Source organism: Oncorhynchus mykiss, chromosome 5 (assembly GCF_013265735.2).
Source record: "Oncorhynchus mykiss isolate Arlee chromosome 5, USDA_OmykA_1.1, whole genome shotgun sequence".
NCBI classification, from domain to species: domain Eukaryota; kingdom Metazoa; phylum Chordata; class Actinopteri; order Salmoniformes; family Salmonidae; genus Oncorhynchus; species Oncorhynchus mykiss.
The window spans coordinates 85,046,459-85,072,293 of NC_048569.1; the positions used below are offsets into that span (position 1 = coordinate 85,046,459).

Consider the following 25,835-nt stretch of genomic DNA (forward strand, 5'->3'; position numbering starts at 1 on the left):
AGTCACACTGTTTCTGTTTGAAATAGAGCAGACAATCATCTACATTCCACCTGTTGATCAGATGTTTTCTGATATGATCACCCAGCTGTAGTGTAGATGTACAGTAGAAGCTACAATGGATGCTATTAAGTGAGAGCGTTTACACTGACTAAATGAGGCTAAATGAGCATTGTCTATCTACTGTATATAAAATGTCTCAACCCTATCCGGTCACCTACAGACAGTCAAAATGAGTCAGAGTAAAGAAGCTGTTATACAGTATTGCATAATAATCAGTCAGTCTATTGAAGTACTGTGCTTATGGAAGGCCAGACTTTAATGTGAGAAACAGGCAAAATTATATCAAGTTTCCCAGTTAAATGGTGAGTATTTATAATAGTACAAGATCATTTACAACAAATCTTCAGACTCTGTCACGAATATTACCGAAGGTGGCTCCCCTTCTTGTTCAAGTGGCGCATGGCGGTCGTCGTCACCGGTCTACTAGGTGCCACCGATCCTTTGTTCCGTGTTCGTTTGGTTTTGTCTAATTGGTTTCACCTGTTCATTGTTTGGTTGTTAGGGTGGGGTTATTTAAGTTCGTTTAGCCCGCTTCTGTTTGTGCGGGCTTGTTCTTCTGTATTTGTGAGAGGTGTTAGTGTTTTGTTGGGTTTTCTCGCTGTCCTGGTATTTTACCTAAGGGTACTTTTTGTTTTAATAGTTACGCCTGTGTTGGGTAAATACTATTTTGTTGTTTTTGATTTTGGACATTAAAGCGTGTTTTTTCCCGCATCCTTTGCTCTCTGCGCCTGACTCCACACCCATTCACTCATTGAGCGTTACAGAAGCCCGCACCAACCTTATGGAATCAGCAGGAGCAGCGACCACCCCTCTCCCCACGATGGAGGAGAGAGTCCTTCATCACACGTCCATCCTCCATCGCATCGGATCAGCGATGGATCAAATGATGGAGAGGATGGACCGTTGGGAGAGGAGTGGTCTCCCTACTACCCCACCTACCCTCCCACCAGCAACTCTACCATCTCCTCCAGCGGGATCTGGTGCCTGCACTCTGCGCATCACGCCTCCGAGGGAGTACGATGGAGCGGCGGCGGGGTGCCAGGGATTTCTGCTACAACTAGATCTCTACCTGGCCACCGTTCGGCCGGCTCCCTCGGACGAGAAGAGCGTGAGTGTTCTCGTCTCTTGCCTGACGGGAAGAGCCCTGGAGTGGGCCAAGGCTGTCTGGAACGGGCCCGACTCAGCGAGGGGCGACTACCAGGAGTTCACCCGCCGTTTCCAGGCCGTGTTCGATCAACCCCCGGAGGGCCGAGCGGCGGGTGAGAGGTTGTTCCATCTCCGGCAGGGGACGAGGAGCGCGCAGGACTTCGCGCTGGATTTCCGGACCTTGGCCGCTGGTGCAGGGTGGAACGACAGGGCCCTGATAGACCATTACAGGTGTAGCCTGAGAGAGAGGTCGTCCGCAGGGAGCTGGCTTGTCGGGACACTACGCTCAGCCTGGATGAACTGATAGACTTGACGATCCGGTTAGACCATCTGCTAGCTGCTCGCGGACGTTCTGAAAGGGTCCTGTTAGTTCCACCTCCTGACCCTCCCGCTCCTATCCCGATGGAGCTAGGAGGGTCCGCGTCTAGGGACATCGGCGGAGGAGGCTCCTCCTGTACCAGTTGTGGCCGGAGAGGGCACACATCAGGTCGGTGCTGGAGGAGTTCATCTCTCCAGCATAAGGCGCTAGTCGATTCAGGCGCAGCTGGGAACTTTATAGATCGCGGACTCGCTCAGAGGTTGAGGATTCCGTTAGTTAAGGCAGAACCCCCTTTCCCCGTGCACTCTTTAGATAGTCGACCGTTAGGGCCAGGGCTGGTCAGGGAGGCCACAATTCCTTTGGAGATGATTACGCAGGGGAATCATAAGGAGCAGATTAGTTTGTTCCTTATCGATTCACCTGCGTTTCCGGTGGTGCTGGGGATTCCCTGGCTGGCTATTCACAATCTGACGATTTCGTGGAAACAGGGAACTCTCCAGGGGTGGTCTGATGAATGTTCAGGCAGGTGTGTAGGAGTTTCCATCGGTGCGACAACGGTGGAGAGTCCAGACCAGGTTTCCACCGTGCGCATTCCCGCTGAGTATGCCGATTTGGCTATCGCTTTCAGTAAAAAGAAAGCGATCCAATTACCACCCCATCGATAGGGGGATTATGTGATAAACCTCCAGGTAAACGCTGCACTCCCCAGGAGTCATTGTATCCTTTATCCCACCCTGGGAGGGAGAGCGAGAGGGAGAGCGAGAGAGAGAGAGAGACGGATGCAGCTTGAGCCCCAACCTCTTCAACACACAGTACCAGTCAAAAGTTTGGAGACACCTACTCATTCAAGGGATTTTCTTTATTTTTACTATTTTCTACATTGTAGATTAATAGTGAAGACATCAAAACTATGAAATAACACATATGGAATCATGTAGTAACCAAAAAACTGTTAAACAAATAAAAATATATACAGACATACAGAATATGTACAGACTCAGTGAGCTTAGCCTTGCCATTGAGAGAGGCTGCCGTAGGCAGACCTGGCTCTCAAGAGAAGACAGGCTATGTGCACACTGCCCACAGAATGAGGTGAACACTGAGCTGCACTTCCTAACCTCCTGCCCAATGTATGACCATATTAGAGACACATATTTCCCTCAGATTACACAGACCCACAAAGATTTCGAAAACAAATCCAATTTTGATAAACTCCCTTATCTATTGGGTGAAATACCACAGTGTGCCACCACAGCAGCAAGAGTTGTGACCTGTTGCCACAAGAAAAGGGCAACCAGTGAAGAACAAACACCGTTGTAAATACAACCTATATTTATGTTCATTTATTTTCCCTTTTGTACTTTTTTTATTTGCACATCGTTGTAACATTGTACATAGCCATAATATGACATTTGTTAATGTCTGTATTCCTTTGAAAATGTTTACTCTAAATTTTTTATTGTTTATTTCACTTTTGTTTATGATCTATTTCACTTGCTTTGGCAATGTAAAGATATGCTTCCCATGCCACTAAAGCCCTTTGAATCGAATTGAGAGCGCGAGAGAGAGAGAGAGAGAGAGAGAGAGAGAGGGACAGAGAGAGAGGGAGGTAGAGAGAAAATGCTATCCTAACATATGAGTGGGATAGAACGTCAGACATATTTCACAACAAAGTTTAATTGCTGAAGACTTACAAATGGGCCTTGCAGACCTACATCGCCGGGTCCGCCTGGTAAGCCTGGATACCCCTTGGACCAAAACAGAAACCAGAAGAAAGGACAAACAATTAGTGAGGAAAGTAAAGTACATTTTGCAAAGTAAAGTAAGCTGTTAATTGTAGGAGACTTGGGCAATTTCCTTGTCTGGGCATGTAACCATTAATGTGACTGTTGATTGATTGATTGGTTGATTGAGAAGAGTCTCTCCTTCAGCGTACTGAGCTCGAACTAATGCCAGAGAACAAGAGAGAGGAACACAGCCAAGGTTTCTGGTTAGTACAGGGAGCAGTGTGTGTATGCAACTCTCCCTCTGTACAGCCAATCTATGCTAACGGTTAACTAAAATAAAATCATTCAACTGAAACTCCATCCATGTTATGCAATCATTCCAAAATAAAACTATATTTTACAAGGACCCTGACATCAACACTGAATTATTCCTGAAGCCCTTGGCTTTGTGGTTTTGCTTGTCTGCAGTGTGGCTGTTACAGGACAGGAAGGTTTGGCCAGGGCCACCATCACTCTGACTCCCACTGACTGGTTGCAGCCAGCCAGCCAACCATCCAGTCAGCCAACCAGCCAGCCAGCCAGCCAACCTGTCAGCCAGACAGCCAGCAAGTCAACCAGTTAGACAGCCAGCCAGCGAGGCAGCCAAGGAGACAGGCAGCCAGCCAGCCAGCCATCCAGCCAGCCAGCCAGCCAGCCAGCCAGCCAGCCAAGGAGACAAGCAGCCAGTCAGCAGCCAGACGATCAGCCAGGGAGCCAGCCAGCCAGCCAGCCAGAAGCTCAGGGCTGGTGACCAAAGACACAAACCTGGAGCTGTCTGTCCACAGGCCCTAAGCCAGCAAGGAACATCAACCAGTCTCTCTCTGTCTCCAGACACTCCACAGAACACTGCAGTGCTCACAAAGCTCTGCTACACTAGAATGCTCACAGACACAGGCAGGGCTTAACCACAGGGAGAGAGAGCGAGGGGGAGAGACACAGGTCAAGGCTATAAAAGAGCATTCACAGACAGAGAGAGAGAGGTACACAGGTCAAGGCTACAGAAGAACATTCACAGACAGACACAGAGAGAGAGGGACACAGGTCAAGACTACAGAATAACATTCACAGACAGACACAGAGAGAGAGGGACACAGGCCAAGACTACAGAAGAACATTCACAGACAGACACAGAGAGATAGGGACACAGGTCAAGACTACAGAAGAACATTCACAGACAGACACAGAGAGAGAGGGACACAGGCCAAGACTACAGAAGAACATTCACAGACAGACACAGAGAGAGAGGGACACAGGCCAAGACTACAGAAGAACATTCACAGACAGACACAGAGAGAGGGACACAGGTCAAGACTACAGAAGAACATTCACAGACAGACACAGAGAGAGAGGGACACAGGCCAAGATTACAGAAGAACATTCACAGACAGACACAGAGAGAGAGGGACACAGGTCAAGACTACAGAAGAACATTCACAGACAGACACAGAGAGAGAGGGACACAGGCCAAGACTACAGAAGAACATTCACAGACAGACACAGAGAGAGGGACACAGGTCAAGACTACAGAAGAACATCCACAGACAGACACAGAGAGAGAGGGACACAGGTCAAGACTACAGAAGAACATTCACAGACAGACAGGGGAAGAGAACATAGGAGGATAGTGTACAGAACTCTAAGATAGGTATCCCAAACGCTAAAGAGGAAATAGCATTTATATTAAGATATGGGACAGAGCCATACAGTAGTTACATCATTTTTAGATACTGCCTTGAGGTTCAGAGTTACAGTTGATCAAACACAGAAAATACAGAAACCAAGATAACAAAAAGTGCTGTTGATATGCCTCCAAACCCCTGGGAGGCAGGGACTGAGCTGCCAACATGCCACCAGTGTAATGCTTCCAGACACTCTCTCTAAGTGGTGCATATAGACATTGTGTACTTAGTTCTGTACTTACCCTGGACCCCATCTCCCCAGGAGGACCCAACGGACCTGCAGGACCACGGTCACCCTGGGAAACACAAGCACAGGAGAAGGATCGTTAACCGCTGTACCACCACCGACCTGCACCTCCATACATCCAAACATCAAACCTATCGGCTCCACAGGACATCAGGTAATATGAGAGCCTCCAGAACACAGTACAGGCTAGAGTGAGAGCTGTAAATATCACAGAGTGGGCATTTAAAGTGGATACTAATGTATGTCTATAGTAAAATCCCCCCACTCACACTATGTAACAGGACTGGCCAGCTTGTTACAGTAAAACTGAAAGTTGTGGATGGATGAGCCTGACTGGGTCTCTCCTCTAGTATCTAACAGCCTGACTGGGTCTCTCCTCTAGTCTCTAACAGCCTGACTGGGTCTCTCCTCTAGTATCTAACAGCCTGACTGGGTCTCTCTAGTATCTAACAGTCTGACTAGGTCTCTCCTCTAATATCTAACAGTCTGACTGGGTCTCTGCTCTGGTATCTAACAGTCTGACTGGGTCTCTCCTCTAGTCTCTAACAGTCTGACTGGGTCTCTCCTCTAGTATCTAACAGCCTGACTGGGTCTCTCCTCTAGTCTCTAACAGTCTGACTGGGTCTCTCCTCTAGTATCTAACAGTCTGACTAGGTCTCTCCTCTAGTATCTAACAGTCTGACTGGGTCTCTCCTCTAGTCTCTAACAGTCTGACTGGGTCTCTCCTCTAGTATCTAACAGTCTGACTAGGTCTCTCCTCTAGTATCTAACAGTCTGACTGGGTCTCTCCTCTAGTCTCTAACAGTCTGACTGGGTCTCTCCTCTAGTCTCTAACAGTCTGACTGGGTCTCTCCTCTAGTATCTAACAGCCTGACTGGATCTCTCCTCTAGTATCTAACAGCCTGCCTGACTGGGTCTCTCCTCTAGTCTCTAACAGTATGACTGGGTCTCTCCTCTAGTATCTAACAGTCTGACTGGGTCTCTCCTCTAGTCTCTAACAGTCTGACTGGGTCTCTCCTCTAGTATCTAACAGCCTGACTGGATCTCTCCTCTAGTATCTAACAGCCTGACTGGATCTCTCCTCTAGTATCTAACAGCCTGCCTGACTGGGTCTCTCCTCTAGTATCTAACAGTCTGACTAGGTCTCTCCTCTAGTATCTAACAGTCTGACTGGGTCTCTCCTCTAGTCTCTAACAGTCTGACTGGGTCTCTCCTCTAGTATCTAACAGTCTGACTAGGTCTCTCCTCTAGTATCTAACAGTCTGACTGGGTCTCTCCTCTAGTCTCTAACAGTCTGACTGGGTCTCTCCTCTAGTCTCTAACAGTCTGACTGGGTCTCTCCTCTAGTATCTAACAGCCTGACTGGATCTCTCCTCTAGTATCTAACAGCCTGCCTGACTGGGTCTCTCCTCTAGTCTCTAACAGTATGACTGGGTCTCTCCTCTAGTATCTAACAGTCTGACTGGGTCTCTCCTCTAGTCTCTAACAGTCTGACTGGGTCTCTCCTCTAGTCTCTAACAGTCTGACTGGGTCTCTCCTCTAGTATCTAACAGTCTGACTGGGTCTCTCCTCTAGTCTCTAACAGTCTGTATCATTTATATTTGAATCCACAGTTCTCCTGTCTTGACTGTAAGCACTGATACACTATTCCCTCACTGTAAGCAGCCTACAGTACTTAAAAACAAAGAATGGATTTGAAAAATCTGTCTAAATCAAAGTGCATAATTGGATGAAATGTATTTAATCTGAAAGGAATTCACTGGCTGACAGGGTACGGCTGGTTCTGGTGCTGACAGATACAATATAAGTCATAAGGAGGGGCAACGACGGTGTAGGTCTGTCTGAGAGAGAGAGAGAGAGAGAGAGAGAGAGAGAGAGAGAGAGTGTGTGTGTGTGAGAGAGAGAGAGAGCGAGAGAGAGAGAGAGAGAGATAAAGGGAAAGAGAGAGTTGTAGGTCTGTCTGAGAGGGCAAGCATTTTAGAGCAATGTTCTGACAGAGAGAAGGTGTTTCTGGGTAGGCTAGGGAGCTGGACCGGGGCATCCAGCTGAGCGCCTGTCAATAATCAGCAGTCTGGACCTCAGTAAAGTAATTTAAGTCAACAGTCAGGGAGCAGCAGGGGAAGCTGAATTCTGACAGTTGAGGGATGAAGAGTGATGATTGGGGTTTCGTGTTGTCATAAGCACAGGAACTAGTTGGGAAACATCTCAGAGGGGTCTCTCTATCCTCATACAGCATGGAGACTTAAAATGACTTTCATATTTAAGGAGCATGACCCAGATGAGTGTGTGTGGTGTGTGTGTATTTGCTTTCTTTGCCACAAAGTTGAAAAGATAATTTTACATTTCAAGTTACATTTCAATGTGTGAGACTGAGATGCAGGGTTGGTTGAGTGAAGTCTAAGGAGACAGTGGGAACACAGTAATTACAGGGTGATGTTTATGATATGGATGTGAGGGTGGTCAGTGTTTGTCTTAGTCTAAGTCTGTCTGTCTTTCTGCCTGTCTGCCTGTCTGCCTGGCCCTCAGCGTCTGGCTAATCCACTCAAAGCCTAATGGCAGAATAAACACCCCTCTACCTTTTCACCAGGATCTCCAGCTCCCCCTGACGTACCGATCAGGCCTGCTGGACCCTGCAGATGGGAGAGAGATGAAATGGAAAGAGATGCGATAGAAAGAGATGAGAGATGGGAGAGAGGACAGATATAGAAAGAGAAGAGAGAGAGAGAGGGAGAAAGGGGGAGAGGAGAGAGAGAGCGAGAGAGAGTGAGAGCGAGAGAGAGAGCAAGAGAAAGAGATGAGAGAGATGGGAGAGAGGAGAGATAGAAAGAGAAGAGAGCGAGGGGGTGGGAGAAAGGGGAGAGGAGAGAGGGTGAGAGTGAGAGAAAGAGAGAGAGAAAGAGTGAGAGAAAGAGAGAGAGAGAGAGAGAGAGAGAGAGAGAGAGAGAGAGAAAGAGAAGAGAGAGAGGGAGAAAGGGGAGAGGAGAGAGAGTGAGAGAAAGAGTGAGTGAGAGCGAGAGAGTGAGAGAAAGAGCATACACACGTCAGGGTAAAGTACGTCTATGAGGGGAGACATGATCCCCACCCATCAGATGGTTCTTTTCAACCTGTTTTGACAGCAGGAATGCAGGGGGTCATAGAAGACTGTGCATTGGTGATGTAAGGATGGGGTAAGTAGTGGCATCACATGCTTTATAAAGGAAATTACATGAAGGAACCATGAAGGAACCATGAAGGAACCAAGGGGAAATTCCCTCAATGAAAGTTGAGCACCTTAAACTGAACAATGTAATTATTACATGCAATGTTTCATGTTACTAAAAAAGTAATGAGGCAATGAAATGTATGTCAAAATGCTAATTTCGTGTTGTATGAACAAGGCAATGAAAACATACATTCCTTTCCCCCTTATTCACAAGCCTTAGTCCTGGGCTATTTACTGCTGTAGGTAACGAAATGAGGTCACACATGGTATAGTATTTGGGGGCCATATTCAGCGTGTGTGTCTCTCATTTCATTAACTATAGTATATGTTTTGTCCAGCAGCAGTACGGGACCTTTGTTTGCTTCCTATACAGTACACTCTAGTATCCATGTACAGTATTTACCTTACTGTTGTGTGTTATCCCAACCAATCCTGTGTAAATACAGGATACTGATGAATCCATCCATTTATCCTGGGCTGATTCTATTTTGTACATGTTTTTATTGAACCTTTATTTAAACAGGCTATCAATGAAGAAAATAGTACTATTTACATTGACTGCTTGGCAAGAGGCAAAAGGCCTCCTGTGGGGACGGGCTGGGATAAAAAATACAAGAAACATTTCAGACAAAACAGACAGAAGACACTGGCAACAGCACAAATACAACAGTGGATGTGTGTGAAGTAAAACAACCTGCTTCCTTACAAAACACAACACAAACTAGAGACATCAGATGACAACTAGAAACAACTACATATCTCAACAACCTGTTTATCTATATGTAAATTGGCTTGGAGGGAATTCCAAGACCAGGGGGCTGAGTAATGAAAGGTCATTTTTTCATGCTCGGTTCTATTTTTCGGGACTCTTAGCAAACAATGTAATTGTACACAGTGTTCTGCCACCCAGCTCTGTGTAGCAGGCCTGCGGCAGCAGAGTTCTAGTCCAGCTGGATGAGCGATCTAACATCCCACTGACCTTCGCCAGACACTTGTGGACCTCTTGCTAACGAAGAGAACACTGGCTAATGTAAATATCATAAAAATCATGGAGAAAAATCCCTTCCAGATCAGTCATCTGGATAAAGGGCTGAGGTTTGGCCCAGTGCCAGAGTCTATGGCGAGGAGAGGAGCAGCGTCTCTTGACCCCAGTGCATCCTGAAAAGGGTAGTTAGAGGCTGGTGAAAACATGTCCCTAGTTTGCTAAACCCAGTGTATGTATTTCAGTCTTATAAAAATATGTATTTAACCATTGTACAAGAGATGTACTGTACTTAGATGTGTTATGTGTTTTGGTGGCTACATTTCTTGTCTCTTTCTTCACAGTCTATTTTCTATCTTTCCCCATCATGGCTTAGTTACTCAACAAGGGGTGTGTTTGACAGACACAGGCCACATCTGGAGCATATTAGCGGTAGACTGAAGAACTCAAGTCTGAGAGGAGGGCTGTATAGAGTGGGAATGGGGTCAGACAGAGAGGAGGGTTGTATAGAGTGGGGATGGGGACAGATAGAGAGGAGGCTGTATAGAGTGGGAATGGGGACAGACAGAGAGGATGGCTGTATAGAATGGGAATGGGGACAGACAGAGAGGAGGGTTGTATAGAGTGGGAATGGGGACAGACAGAGAGGAGGGTTGTATAGAGTGGGGATGGGGACAGATAGAGAGGAGGCTGTATAGAGTGGGAATGGGGACAGACAGAGAGGATGGCTGTATAGAATGGGAATGGGGACAGACAGAGAGGAGGGTTGTATAGAGTGGGAATGGGGACAGACAGAGAGGAGGGTTGTATAGAGTGGGGATGGGGACAGATAGAGAGGAGGCTGTATAGAGTGGGGATGGGGACAGACAGAGAGGATGGCTGTATAGAATGGGAATGGGGTCAGACAGAGAGGAGGCTGTATAGAGTGGGAATGGGGTCAGACAGAGAGGATGGCTGTATAGAGTGGGAATGGGGTCAGACAGAGAGGAGGGCTGTATAGAGTGGGAATGGGGTCAGACAGAGAGGATAGTTGTATAGAGTGGGAATAGGGTCAGACAGAGAGGATGGCTGTATAGAGTGGGAATGGGGACAGACAGAGAGGAGGGCTGTATAGAGTGGGGATGGGGACAGACCGAGAGGATGGCTGTATAGAGTGGGGATGGGGACAGACAGAGAGGAGGCTGTATAGAGTGGGAATGGGGACAGACAGAGAGGAGGCTGTATAGAGTGGGAATGGGGACAGACAGAGAGGAGAGCTGTATAGAGTGGAGACGGGGACAGACAGAGAGGATGGCTGTATAGAGTGGGAATGGGGACAGACAGAGAGGAGGCTGTATAGAGTGGGAATGGGGACAGACAGAGAGGAGGCTGTATAGAGTGGGAATGGGGACAGACAGACAGGAGGGCTGTATAGACTGGGGATGGGGACAGACAGAGAGGAGGGCTGTGTAGACTGGGAATGGGGACAGACAGAGAGGAGGGCTGCATAGAGTGGGAATGGGGACAGACAGAGAGGAGGGTTGTATAGAGTGGGAATGGGGACAGACAGAGAGGAGGCTGTATAGAGTGGGAATGGGGACAGACAGAGAGGAGGCTGTATAGAGTGGGGATGGGGACAGACAGAGAGGAGGCTGTATAGAGTGGGGATGGGGACAGACAGAGAGGAGGCTGTATAGAATGGGAATGGGGACAGACAGAGAGGAGGCTGTATAGAGTTGAAATGGGGACAGACAGAGAGGAGGCTGTATAGAGCGGGGATGGGGACAGACAGAGAGGAGGGTTGTATAGAATGGGGATGGGGACAGACAGAGAGGAGGCTGTATAGAGTGGGGATGGGGACAGACAGAGAGGAGGCTGTATAGAGTGGGGATGGGGACAGACAGAGAGGAGGCTGTATAGAGTGGGAATGGGGACAGACAGAGAGGAGGCTGTATAGAGTGGGGATGGGGACAGACAGAGAGGAGGCTGTATAGAGTGGGGATGGGGACAGACAGAGAGGAGGCTGTATAGAGTGGGAATGGGGACAGACAGAGAGGAGGCTGTATAGAATGGGAATGGGGACAGACAGAGAGGAGGCTGTATAGAATGGGAATGGGGACAGACAGAGAGGAGGCTGTATAGAGTGGGGATGGGGACAGACAGAGAGGAGGCTGTATAGAGTGGGGATGGGGACAGACAGAGAGGAGGCTGTATAGAGTGGGAATGGGGACAGACAGAGAGGAGGCTGTATAGAGTGGGAATGGGGACAGACAGAGAGGAGGGCTGTATAGAGTATAAACAACATCTACATTCCTGTCTGTTCTAATCTATATAATAAACAACATCTACATTCCTGTCTGTTCTAATCTATATAATAAACAACATCTACATTCCTGTCTGTTCTAATCTATATAATAAACAACATCTACATTCCTGTCTGTTCTAATCTATATAATAAACAACATCTACATTCCTGTCTGTTCTAATCTATATAATAAACAACATCTACATTCCTGTCTGTTCTAATCTATATAATAAACAACATCTACATTCCTGTCTGTTCTAATCTATATAATAAACAACATCTACATTCCTGTCTGTTCTAATCTATATAATAAACAACATCTACATTCCTGTCTGCTCTAATCTATATAATAAACAACATCTACATTCCTGTCTGTTCTAATCTATATAATAAACAACATCTACATTCCTGTCTGTTCTAATCTATATAATAAACAACATCTACATTCCTGTCTGTTCTAATCTATATAATAAACAACATCTACATTCCTGTCTGTTCTAATCTATATAATAAACAACATCTACATTCCTGTCTGTTCTAATCTATATAATAAACAACATCTACATTCCTGTCTGTTCTAATCTATATAATAAACAACATCTACATTCCTGTCTGCTCTAATCTATATAATAAACAACATCTACATTCCTGTCTGTTCTAATCTATATAATAAACAACATCTACATTCCTGTCTGTTCTAATCTATATAATAAACAACATCTACATTCCTGCCTGTTCTAATCTATATAATAAACAACATCTACATTCCTGTCTGTTCTACAGTACATAAAGCCAGCTTATGAAAACACAGTAGCCAACCGCAAAAAGCATATCCACAAGATGGTATAAGCCTTAGCATAGCCCCAGGCATGCAGGCAGCTAAGATTTGCAGTTGGACTGTAGTGGCTGTGAGTCGAGACAGAGGCAGGTAGCTGAGAGTCATGGGAACACTAGTGACTCCCGATGCACACAAAACACCTTAAATGTGGCATGAAGTGGGACAACGTGGTGTCCTGTATCATTTAACAGTAGGAAACTAGGCTTTGGAGAGTTTTAGAGCTCCATCTGCAGCGATCTGCTTTCTCAGGTGTGTGTGTGTGTCTGCAGCGATCTGCTTTCTCAGGTGTGTGTGTGTGTCTGCAGCGATCTGCTTTCTCAGGTGTGTGTGTGTGTGTCTGCAGCGATCTGCTTTCTCAGGCGTGTGTGTGTGTGTGTGTCTGCAGCGATCTGCTTTCTCAGGTGTGTGTGTGTGTCTGCAGCGATCTGCTTTCTCAGGTGTGTGTGTGTGTGTCTGCAGTGATCTGCTTTCTCAGATGTTTGTGTGTGTGTCTGCAGCGATCTGCTTTCTCAGGCATGTGTGTCTGCAGTGATCTGCTTTCTCAGGTGTGTGTGTGTGTGTCTGCAGTGATCTGCTTTTTCAGGTGTGTGTGTGTGTGTCTGCAGTGATCTGCTTTCTCAGGTGTGTGTGTGTGTCTGCAACAATCTGCTTTCTCAGGTGTGTGTGTGTCTGCAGCGATATACTTTCTCATGTGTGTGTGTGTCTGCAGCGATCTGATTTCTCAGGTGTGTGTGTCTGAAGCGATCTGCTTTCTCAGGTGTGTGTGTGTGTCTGCAGTGATCTGCTTTCTCAGGTTTGTGTGTGTGTGTCTGCAGTGATCTGCTTTCTCAGGTGTGTGTATGTGTGTCTGCAGTGATCTGCTTTCTCAGGTGTGTGTGTGTGTGTCTGCAGCGATCTGCTTTCTCAGGTGTGTGTGTGTGTCTGCAGCGATCTGCTTTCACAGGTGTGTGTGTGTGTGTCTGCAGCGATCTGCTTTCTCAGGTGTGTGTGTGTGTGTCTGCAGCGATCTGCTTTCTCAGGTGTGTGTGTGTGCAGTGATCTGCTTTCTCAGGTGTGTGTGTGTCTGCAGCGATCTGCTTTCTCAGATTTGTGTGTGTCTGCACAATCTGCTTTCTCAGGTGTGTGTGTGTCTGCAGCAATCTGCTTTCTCAGGTGTGTGTGTGTGTGTGTGTGTGTGTGTGTGTGTGTGTGTGTGTGTGTGTGTGTGTGTGTGTGCAGCGTTCTGCTTTCTCAGGTGTGTGTGTGTGTGTGTGTGTAGCAATCTGCTTTCTCAGGTGTGTGTGTGTCTGCAGTGATCTGCTTTCTCAGGTGTGTGTGTGTGTGTCTGCAGCGATCTGCTTTCTCAGGTGTGTGTGTGTGTGTGTGTGTGTGTGTCTGCAGTGATCTGCTTTCTCAGGTGTGTGTGTCTGCAGCGATCTGCTTTCTCAGGTGTGTGTGTGTATGTCTGCAGTGATCTGCTTTCTCAGGTGCGCGTGTGTGTGTGTGTGTCTGCAGTGATCTGCTTTCTCAGGTGTGTGTGTGTGTCTGCAGCGATCTGCTTTCTCAGGTGTGTGTGTGTGTGTAGCAATCTGCTTTCTCAGGTGTGTGTGTGTCTGCAGTGATCTGCTTTCTCAGGTGTGTGTGTGTGTGTCTGCAGCGATCTGCTTTCTCAGGTGTGTGTGTGTGTGTGTGTTTGTGTGTGTGTGTAGCAATCTGCTTTCTCAGGTGTGTGTGTGACTGCAGCGATCTGCTTTCTCAGGTGTGTGTGTGTGTGTGTGTCTGCAGCGATCTGCTTTCTCAGGTGTGTGTGTGTGCAGTGATCTGCTTTCTCAGGTGTGTGTGTGTCTGCAGCGATCTGCTTTCTCAGATTTGTGTGTGTCTGCACAATCTGCTTTCTCAGGTGTGTGTGTGTCTGCAGCGATCTGCTTTCTCAGGTGTGTGTGTGTGTGTGTGTGTGTGTGTGTGTGTGTGTGTGTGTGTGTGTGTGTGTGCAGCGTTCTGCTTTCTCAGGTGTGTGTGTGTGTGTGTGTAGCAATCTGCTTTCTCAGGTGTGTGTGTGTCTGCAGTGATCTGCTTTCTCAGGTGTGTGTGTGTGTGTCTGCAGCGATCTGCTTTCTCAGGTGTGTGTGTGTGTGTGTGTGTCTGCAGCGATCTGCTTTCTCAGGTGTGTGTGTGTCTGCAGCGATCTGCTTTCTCAGGTGTGTGTGTGTCTGCAGCGATCTGCTTTCTCAGGTGTGTGTGTGTGTGTCTGCAGTGATCTGCTTTCTCAGGTGTGTGTGTGTGTGTGTGTAGCAATCTGCTTTCTCAGGTGTGTGTGTGTCTGCAGCGTTCTGCTTTCTCAGGTGTGTGTGTGTGTGTGTGTAGCAATCTGCTTTCTCAGGTGTGTGTGTGTCTGCAGTGATCTGCTTTCTCAGGTGTGTGTGTGTGTGTCTGCAGCGATCTGCTTTCTCAGGTGTGTGTGTGTGTGTGTGTGTGTCTGCAGCGATCTGCTTTCTCAGGTGTGTGTGTGTCTGCAGCGATCTGCTTTCTCAGGTGTGTGTGTGTCTGCAGCGATCTGCTTTCTCAGGTGTGTGTGTGTGTGTCTGCAGTGATCTGCTTTCTCAGGTGTGTGTGTGTGTCTGCAGCGATCTGCTTTCTCAGGTGTGTGTGTGTGTGTAGCAATCTGCTTTCTCAGGTGTGTGTGTGTCTGCAGTGATCTGCTTTCTCAGGTGTGTGTGTGTGTGTCTGCAGCGATCTGCTTTCTCAGGTGTGTGTGTGTGTGTGTTTGTGTGTGTGTGTAGCAATCTGCTTTCTCAGGTGTGTGTGTATCTGCAGCCATCTGCTTTCTCAGGTGTGTGTGTCTGTAGCAATCTGCCTTCTCAGATGTGTGTGTGTATACAGCGGTCTGCTTTCTCAGCTGTGTGTGTGTATACAGCGGTCTTCTTTCTCAGGTGTGTTTGTGTATACAGCGATATGCTTTCTCAGGTTTGTGTGTGTATGCAGCGGTCTGCTTTCTCAGGTGTGTGTGTGTGTGTATACAGCGATATGCTTTCTCAGGTGTGTGTGTGTATACAAAGATATGCTTTCTCAGGTGTGTGTGTATCTGCAGTGATATGCTTTCTCAGGTGTGTGTGTGTGTATACAGCAGTGTGCTTTCTCAGCCCTGGGTCAGACTGAGTGGAGGTTACAAGAAGAGCAGAACAGTCAGGAAGTGAGACTGATATCACCATAGTAAGTACTGTAGAAGAGAATTAAGATATTCTCTCTGTTGTCATATGCTACTAGTCTCTCGCTCTTCCTCTCTCCATCTCTCTCTTCGGCCCAGGTGAACCTGAGTATCGTGTGTTTCAGAGCAAACCGCAGACCTGTTAATGCCCTCAGCAGCGATTCAATTTAGAGGCATTTTTTTATTTTTTTTTATTGTGGGTCACCCTATAATGGAACACTTGACGGGCCAATCTAATTTGGCCCCAAAAAATACAGCTGATCATATTATAAAAACTCCCAGTAAATGATTGGTTCAAATGCTTTACTGGCAACATGTTGCATTAAGTGCTCTCTAGGTGACACAACAAAGCCTTAGAGAACACATTGAACACGTTCAGCCAGGAACCTCCTGACCAGGGCTAACCTGCAGTTAGCCAACCCATCGGCAGTCTCTCTCAGACCCTCCAGATTAGATTTATTTGGAAAGTGATGTAATGACGTTCATTAGAGGCTCCATGTGTTTCCAAGCTGAGGTCTTTTTGTTTTAACATGGCATTGGCTTCAAAGGGGTCCTAGCTAGATACAGTCTGTGGTAAATGGTTAATCCCTTTCATGTGTGCTCTCCTACGCAACACAGAGGCTGTGTCCCAAATGGCACCACATTCCCTATATAGTGCCCATAGGGCAATGGTCTAAATTAGTGTACTATGTAGTAAATAGGGAGCCATTTGGAAGTCCTATTCAGTGGCTGTGGCTTCCACAGCGCACACAATGCAAATACTAGCATTAAGGGACCTGACGAACACAGAGAGGCATAAGGCATTGAGATGTGACATGCATGAGAGGGTTGTGTGTGGATTTCTAGCATGGGAAAACATGTTGCTGCTTTTGTGTTGGGTGTCAAATGACTATATGGACCAAAAAACAACAAAGACAGACTTTTGAAACGTTGCAGTTTTGCAGTTAATTAGACCAATCCAAAGTAATAGTAGTATTCCACAGATGTTTTAGAAAACTAGTCGGGCCACTGATGTTGTTCCAGTACTAGTAGAGCCATGACTTGTTATTGATGAATGAACATAGATGATCATAGATCATTCTCATCTGGATCGTCATTGTTTATTTTCTTGAGTATTTCTACTGTAGAGATGTGCGGTATGTACAGTGGGGAGAACAAGTATTTGATACACTGCCGATTTTGCAGGTTTTCCTACTTACAAAGCATGTAGAGGTCTGTAATTTTTTATCATAGGTACACTTCAACTGTGAGAGACGGATCCAGAAAATCACATTGTATGATTTTTAAGTAATCAATTAGCATTTTATTGCATAACATAAGTATTTGATACATCAGAAAAGCAGAACTTAATATTTGGTACAGAAACCTTTGTTTGCAATTACAGAGATCATACGTTTCCTGCAGGTTTGCACACACTGCAGCAGGGATTTTGGCCCACTCCTCCATACAGACCTTCTCCAGATCCTTTAGGTTTTGGGGCTGTCGCTGGGCAATACGGACTTTCAGCTCCCTCCAAAGATTTTCTATTGGGTTCAGGTCTGGAGACTGGGTAGGCCACTCCAGGACCTTGAGATGCTTCTTACGGAGCCACTCCTTAGTTTCCCTGGCTCTGTGTTTCGGGTCGTTGTCATGCTGGAAGACCCATCTTCAATGCTCTTACTGAGGCGAGGAGGTTGTTTGCCAAGATCTCGCGATACATGGCTCCATCCATCCTCCCCTCAAGTCGTCCTGTCCCCTTTGCAGAAAAGCTTCCCCAAAGAATGATGTTTCCACCTCCATGCTTCACGGTTGGTGTTCTTGGGGTTGTACTCATCCTTCTTCTTCCTCCAAACACGGCGAGTGGAGTTTAGACCAAAAAGCCCTACTTTTGTCTCATCAGACCACATGACCTTCTCCCATTCCTCTTTGAGACTGTGGTCCCAGCTCTCTTCAGGTCATTGAGCAGGTCCTGCCGTGTAGTTCTGGGCTGATCCCTCACCTTCCTCATGATCATTGATGCCCCATGAGGTGAGATCTTGCATGGAGCCCCAGACCGAGGGTGATTGACCGGCATCTTGAACTTCTTCCATTTTCTAATAATTGCGCCAACAGTTGTTGCCTTTCCTCCAAGCTGCTTGCTTATTGTCCTGTAGCCCATCCCAGCCTTGTGCAGGTCTACAATTTTACCCCTGATGTCCTTACACAGCTCTCTGGTCTTGGCCATTGTGGAGAGGTTGGAGTTTGTTTGATTGAGTGTGTAGACAGGTGTCTTTTATACAGGTAACGAGTGGAGAACAGGAGGAATTCTTAAAGAAAAATTCTTACTGGTTGGTAGGTGATCAAATACTTATGTCATGCAATAAAATGCAAATTAATTACTTAATAATCATACAATGTGATTTTCTGAATGTTTGTTTTGGATTCCGTCTCTCACAGTTGAAGTGTACCTATGATAAAAATTACAGACCTCTACATGCTTTGTAAGTAGGAAAATAGGCAAAATCGGCAGTGTATCAAATACTTGTTCTCCCCACTGTATGTTTCTAAGGGCAATAACAAGAGTTCAGTTATGCAGTTAGTTTCCTTCAAGAGGCGTTTTTTAAATTTACACAAAAAAAAGAAAAATTGTCCCTGGCACAAACAAACGAACGCAAACTCAAAATGAGGTAACTTCCAGAGAACGTCATTCACTGGAGATCCTTATGCTGCCAATTTCTGTATAAAACACACGTTTATTGCTAGAGAAATACCTTCCTACCCCTCTTCCTCCTCCACCTCTCTATCCCTCCTCCTCCTCCACCTCCCTATCCCCTTCTCCTCCTCCACAACCCTACCCCTCCTCCTCCACCTCCCTACCCATCCTCCTCCACCTCCCTAGCGCTCCACCTCCCTACCCCTCCTCCACTACCCTACCCCTCCTCCACCTCCCTACCCCTCCTCCACTTCCCTACCCCTCCTCCACCTCCCTACCCCTCCACCTCCCTACCCCTCCTCCACCTCCCTACCCCTCCTCTACCTCCCTACCCCTCCACCTCCCTACCCCTCTTTGCCTCATCACCTCCTCCTCTATCCTTTTCGTCCTCCCTCCCCATACTAAACCACATAAAGACCCTTACATCTCCATCACTGCACTCAGACTAATGAAAACCAACCACTCTGCATCTTTAGGTCTGAGAAAAGCACTATAAACATTCTACGTATGAGTACTCTGCTTTGAGACTCTTCCTATACGATAGCAGCAGGAAGTAGAGACTTAATAACTTATCCCAGTCAGTCGCTGTACTGCACTAAGAAGTGGTTAATCACTGACATTGATTTCATGCATAGTCAGCAAAAACCACCAGACTCACTTGCGGTCCATTTTTTCCAATGCCGCCAAGGTCCCCCGTCTCCCCCTGAAAACCAGATCAAAACAAAACATTAGTACATTTTCTTCCTGTGTGTTAAGATGTTAAGATCCAGCCGATGGTCGCTCAGTCACATGATCAACAGCTTGAACACACAGGGTTTTAAATAAACAAATGATTAAAAAGCACACATGGAAATGCTCTTGATTTCTTCTGTTTCTGTTTATTTCCCTCCTGCGGGTTTCCATTATGCTCTAGAACAGTCCAGGGAGAATTCCTTCTCTTTGTTAATAAGGCTTAATCCATTTATGACACAACCACCTCCCCTTGAACTAACACAAGTACCCAACTCATTCACAAATACAGGGACTCTGACTTGCATGGCATTCAGAGGAACACACTAAAGTGTAATCCATACTAATAAACATCTGCCACATTGTGCAGCAGTAATAGTGAAGGCACAAGGCCTTGCACTGGGTTCACACCAGTTAACTCTAATGAAGTAACGTGAAGAACACGTCAGGAATTCTGCTCTTTGTTTTAAAGAGAAAAACCGAAACAAGAAAACTAAGACCTCAAAAGTGGTAAGCGGGCCATGTCGATTAGATAGTACACTACATGACCAAAAGAATGTGGACACCTGCTCGTTGAACATCTCATTCCAAAACCATGGGCATTAATATGGATTTGGTCCCCCCTACCACATACTTTTGTATATTTAATGTAAGTTTTCATTCTTACTGCCCTGGTTATATTGCTCACTGTTCTGGAATTATTCTGGACAGTTTGCTTATGATTAGACACAACACCAAGGGAAAGAGATGGTTACACACACACACTTGACCATATCTGCAAATGGACCTGATCGACTGACACTGTGTTAGTTGTTTTTCTAAACAGTCCAATACAGCATGCGTACAGTATGCACGCTGATAGTAACTTCTTACCTTCAGTCCCTCAGGTCCAGGTTCCCCTATGTAGCCTTTCCTTCCAACTCTCCCCTGTAGAGAAACACACACACACACACACACACACACACACACACACATACACACACACACACACACACACACACACACACACACACACACACACACACACACACACACACACACACACATACACACACACACACATTACAGGATGCATCAGCTTTTCATGTTTTATCACATCTCATCTGTGTTACTTCATGATGAAACACCTGGAGACACTTACAGTGGTGCCAGGGCCGCCAAGTGGGCCAAGGTGTCCCTCATCACCCTGAAAATACACAGTAAAACAGGTCAACACAGTGCAATGCATCACATACAGCTGGATTTGGGGACCAGGACCAGGTAACATCACTGGGCACTGGCAGTAACACTAGCTGAGCAACATCCCATCTCACCTTATGCACAGATCTACTAATGTGAAAGCCACAGGGGGCCTGTGTGTGTGTGTGTGTGTGTGTGTGTGTGTGTGTGTGTGTGTGTGTGTGTGTGTGTGTGTGTGTGTGTGTGTGTGTGTGTGTGTGTGTGTACTCTCATCGATCACTGTGTTCTTCCGAGCAGAGTGACCTGGATGTTTCTCTCTATGTCCACACTGCCTGAAGGAGAGCTTGATGATTCCAATGATTAGCATGTATGATGTTCTGCTTTGAGACATTTTCTCTGATCAGCTGAAGGGAAAGGTATTAATACTATAGTGATTGAACTCTACAGCATTTTCTCTGATCAGCTTAAGGGAAAGGTATTAATACTATAGCGATTGAACTCTACAGCGTTTTCTTGCAGGCTATGCAATAAGACTCAGTGCCAGGAAAGAGAGTGAGAGAGAGATTGAGGGGCCTTCCAACTCGGTACCACAGTTGAGTTGGGTGCCAATACCGTAACACTAGCACAATGGAAAGGTGTACGTACTGCACACACTGTACTGTACACACTGCCAAGGCTTCTGTTCTTATTTTCCACTGCTGCCTGGAAAGCCCTGGAGTCTGCCTTGTTTTTGATTAGCACCGAGTGATGAATCATGACGGTATACAGTACAGTGGAACATGCCCTGGGACCTGGAATCACTCTACAGCTTCACATAGCCTGAACCTACTGTAGCAATGCCAACCGCCTCAACTCTGGTTACAGGTTCAACTGCATGTATAAACTGAGAATCTGTTTTGTAATCAAATGCACACTAAATATTGTTAGCTTCCTGCATGTTCAGTTGTGTCTGCAGTATTCTGAGTATGATGTACAGTAGTTTAGTGGTTCTCACCCACAAGCTACAAATTCTTGATAATGTCTCTTACCTCTGTTCCTTTTGGCCCTGGGGGTCCTTGTGGCCCTCTGGTACCTAGGAGTCCCTGCAACAGAGCAGGATACATGGTATGTCATACAAAACAGATGTGTTGCTATTATCGAAAACACACAAATGAAACCTCAGGAGTGGAAGATGCACTGAGGGTCAGGGTTGGAACCGGTTCAGGGAACAGAACAGCGGAAAATAAATACAGTTTTCGAGGAACAGAATCAGAACTGGGAACAAAAGTGATCTACTGTATATTGTTTTGGAACAAAACCATTATTTAAAAATTATGGGAACCGGTTAATTACGTACCACAACAAAAGCAACAAAGCACCTATGCAAAGCCCTCACTGTCACTCAGAAAGGTAATCCTGTGTCTGCCTGCCTGCCTGCCTGCCTGCTATCTGTCTGCCTGCCTGCCTGCTATCTGTCTGTCTGTCTGTCTGCCTGCCTGCCTGTCTGCCTGCCTGCCTGCCTGCCTGCCTGTCTGTCTGTCTGTCTGTCTGTCTGTCTGTCTGTCTGTCTGTCTGTCTGCCTGTCTGTCGTATGTCTGCCTGCCTGCCTGCCTGCCTACCTGTCTGTCTGTCTGTCTGTCTGTCTGTCTGTCTGTCTGTCTGTCTGTCTGTCTGTCTGTCTGTCTGTCTTTCTGTCTGTCTGTCTGTCTGTCTGTCTGTCTGTCTGTCTGTCTGTCGTATGTCTGCCTGCCTGCCTGCCTGCCTGCCTGCCTGCCTGCCTGCCTGCCTGCCTGTCTGTCTGTCTGTCTGACTGACTGCCTGCCTGCCTGTCTGCCTGCCTGTCTGCCTGTCTGTCTGTCTGTCGTATGTCTGCCTGCCGAAACTCTTTGCCAGTATGTAGGCTACCTGCCCCTCACCCTACTACTACTGCTTCTGCAGCCTAATTTCGAGCTAAATGTAAAACATATATATATTTCAGAGGTTTAAAAACTGGAACTTTTTTGGGTTTCAAACCAGTTCAGAACTTCCACAGAACAGTGGAACCGAACAAAAATATGTTCGGTTCTGTTCAGAATAAAACAAATCATTTTGGTTCCAACCCCTGCTGAGGATGATGTATTTTGAATTGAGTTGTGGAAACAGTGCTTGTCTTTACCTTAGGTCCAGGAGGGCCGTTGGGACCTGGCACACCGATGTCTCCAGGAAAACCCTGAGAAACCAAGCAGATTGGTTATTTGACGACATCATTAATCACAAGACTGATGTGATCATATAGGTTTGATGCCACATCTAACATGACACACTCCTGAACACACCTGAATGTATTCAGTTTCTTTATATTCCATTCTATTACATCATACTTTCTTTAGATATGTGTGTACAGAAAGGGAGTGGAGGATTATCTACATAGGGTGCCTATATGCTTGTATATTGATATATATGTCAGGGTCAGGGTCAGACCCACACTGCCCCTCTTTTCTAAAAAAGACCTTATGGATTGACAATGATGAGAACAGAGAGCACACTGACCCTCTGTAAGACGGGGTAGGCAAGGTCAATACATCTGTATCTAAAGAGTGACAGGGCCTAGCTATGTTATATGAACCTGACGTAAAGGGGGTGATGGATAGAGATGTTGGCTGAAGACTGTCACACACCTGCCTCAGCATGGCATGGCCGGCTCAATTAAAACAAGGGATGGGGAAAGAGGTAGGAGTGTTGGTATGGGGAGAGGGTGAGGGGGAGAGAGGGAGGAAAGTTGGTGGGGGAGAGGATGAGAGGGAGAAGGAGAGGAGAGAGGGGGAGAGAGGGAGAGAGGGGGAGAGAGGGAGAGTGGGTGGAGAGTTGGTGGGGAGAGGAGGAGAGGGAGAAGGAGAGGGTGAGAGGGGGAGAGTTGGTGCCGGAGAGGAGGAGAGGGGGAGAGTTGATGGAGGAGAGGAGGAAGGGGAGGAGAGAGAGGGAGAAAGGGGGAGAGAGGGGGAGAGAGCGAGAAAGGGGGAGAGTGGGAGAGTGGGTGGAGAGTTGGTGGGGGAGAGAAGGAGAGGGAGAATGAGAGGGTGAGAGGGGGAGAGTTGGTGGGGGAGAGGAGGAGAGGGAGACGGGGAGAGTTGGTGGGGGAGAGGAGGAGTGGGAGAAAGGGAGAGTTTGTGGGGGAGAGGAGGAGAGAGAGAAGGGGAGAGTTGGTGGGGGAGAGAAGGAGAGGGAGAAGGGGAGAGTTTGTGGGGGAGAGGAGGAGAGGGAGAAGGGGAGAGTTGGTGGGGGAGAGGAGGAGAGGGGGAGAGTTGGTGGAGGAGAGGAGGAGAGGGAGAGAGTTGGTGGAGGAGAGGGAGAAGGAGAGGGGAGAGGAGGAGAGGGAGAAGGAGAGGGGAGAGGGGGAGAGTTGGTGGGGGAGAGGAGGAGAGGGAGAAAGGGGGAGAGAAAGCTATGGAGATCTATCAGATTTACAGATGTGGTGTTTTAACAGGGCCAAAAAGAGTAAAATGGAGTGAACCTTTCTGGACTCTTTGATCTTGACAAGGCAACAAACAGTCAACCACCATAAAGTAGAGCTACAACATTTATAGGACGGATGGTAAAACAAGTGAGACATTGTTGGATTCAGTTTGATAAAAACTTAAAAGACATCTAGTCTGTGAGTCACATGATGTGCACACACTGAGAACATTACAGGATACGTTTGGATTAGTTTGACTTTCCAAATCCTATATATTCCTATATGCTAACCTGCTTTCTTGTAGATCTGCTAGACTGGGAATAAATCAGAACCAATGTGACACAGGGATGAAGGAAAGCTTACTGTATGTACTTTATTTCTGTGGTGGGTTTAGGGAGTGCTATCAATGTGGATCTGTGGTGCGTTTGAGTGCTATCGGTGTGTATCTGTGGTGGGTTTAAGGAGTGCTATCGATGTGTATCTGTGCTGGGTTTAAGGAGTGCTATCGATGTGGATCTGTGGTGCGTTTGAGTGCTATTGATGTATATCTGTGGTGGGTTTAAGGAGTGCTATTGATGTGGATATGTGGTGGGTTTAAGGAGTGCTATCAATGTATATCTGTGGTGTGTTTAAGGAGTGCTATCGATGTGTATCTGTGCTGGGTTTAAGGAGTGCTATCGATGTATATCTGTGGTGCATTTGAGTGCTATCGATGTGTATCTGTGGTGGGTTTAAGGAGTGCTATCGATGTGTATCTGTGGTGGGTTTAAGGAGTGCTATCGATGTGTATCTGTGCTGGGTTTAAGGAGTGCTATCGATGTGTATCTGTGGTGTGTTTAAGGAGTGCTATCGATGTGTATCTGTGGTGGGTTTAAGGAGTGCTATCGATGTGTATCTGTGCTGGTTTAAGGAGTGCTATCGATGTGGATCTGTGGTGGGTTTAAGGAGTGCTATCGATGTGTATCTGTGGTGGGTTTAAGGAGTGCTATCGATGTGTATCTGTGGTGGGTTTAAGGAGTGCTATCGATGTGTATCTGTGGTGGGTTTAAGGAGTGCTATCGATGTGTATCTGTGCTGGTTTAAGGAGTGCTATCGATGTGGATCTGTGGTGGGTTTAAGGAGTGCTATCGGTGTGTATCTGTGGTGGGTTTAAGGAGTGCTATCGATGTGTATCTGTGGTGGGTTTAAGGAGTGCTATCGATGTGTATCTGTGCTGGTTTAAGGAGTGCTATCGATGTGGATCTGTGGTGCGTTTGAGTGCTATTGATGTATATCTGTGGTGGGTTTAAGGAGTGCTATCGATGTGGATCTGTGGTGGGTTTAAGGAGTGCTATCAATGTATATCTGTGGTGGGTTTAAGGACTGCTATCGATGTGGATCTGTGGTGGGTTTAAGGAGTGCTATCAATGTATATCTGTGGTGGGTTTAAGGACTGCTATCAATGTGGATCTGTGGTGCATTTGAGTGCTATTGATGTATATCTGTGGTGGGTTTAAGGAGTGCTATCGATGTGGATCTGTGGTGCGTTTGAGTGCTATCGGTGTGTATCTGTGGTGGGTTTAAGGAGTGCTATCGATGTGTATCTGTGCTGGGTTTAAGGAGTGCTATCGATGTATATCTGTGCTGGGTTTAAGGAGTGCTATCGATGTGGATCTGTGGTGGGTTTAAGGAGTGCTATCGATGTGGATCTGTGGTGGGTTTAAGGAGTGCTTTTGATGTATATCTGTGGTGGGTTTAAGGAGTGCTGTCGATGTGGATCTGTGGTGGGTTTAAGGAGTGCTATCGATGTATATCTGTGGTGCATTTGAGTGCTATCGGTGTGTATCTGTGGTGCGTTTGAGTGCTATCGGTGTGTATCTGTGGTGCGTTTGAGTGCTATTGATGTATATCTGTGGTGGGTTTAAGGAGTGCTATCGATGTGGATCTGTGGTGCGTTTGAGTGCTATCGATGTGGATCTGTGGTGGGTTTAAGGAGTGCTATCGATGTGTATCTGTGGTGGGTTTAAGGAGTGCTATCGATGTGTATCTGTGCTGGGTTTAAGGAGTGCTATCGATGTGGATCTGTGGTGCGTTTGAGTGCTATTGATGTATATCTGTGGTGGGTTTAAGGAGTGCTATCGATGTGGATCTGTGGTGG

The 25,835-nt window shown here is 46.7% G+C and overlaps 1 protein-coding gene across 1 annotated transcript in view; it reads right to left on the minus strand.

Annotated features, from left to right (window-relative positions):
• Positions 1-25,835, minus strand: part of LOC110524715 (collagen alpha-1(XXIV) chain) — a 241,432-nt gene that overhangs the window by 112,453 nt on the left and 103,144 nt on the right. The window contains exons 20-27 of the mRNA XM_036978599.1: positions 22,421-22,474; positions 21,315-21,368; positions 20,249-20,293; positions 19,981-20,034; positions 19,037-19,081; positions 7,794-7,847; positions 5,213-5,266; positions 3,220-3,273 (exon numbers count right to left, since the gene is read on the minus strand). Coding sequence (XP_036834494.1) covers positions 3,220-3,273; positions 5,213-5,266; positions 7,794-7,847; positions 19,037-19,081; positions 19,981-20,034; positions 20,249-20,293; positions 21,315-21,368; positions 22,421-22,474 — 414 coding nt within the window. The remainder of the gene's footprint in view (positions 1-3,219; positions 3,274-5,212; positions 5,267-7,793; positions 7,848-19,036; positions 19,082-19,980; positions 20,035-20,248; positions 20,294-21,314; positions 21,369-22,420; positions 22,475-25,835) is intronic.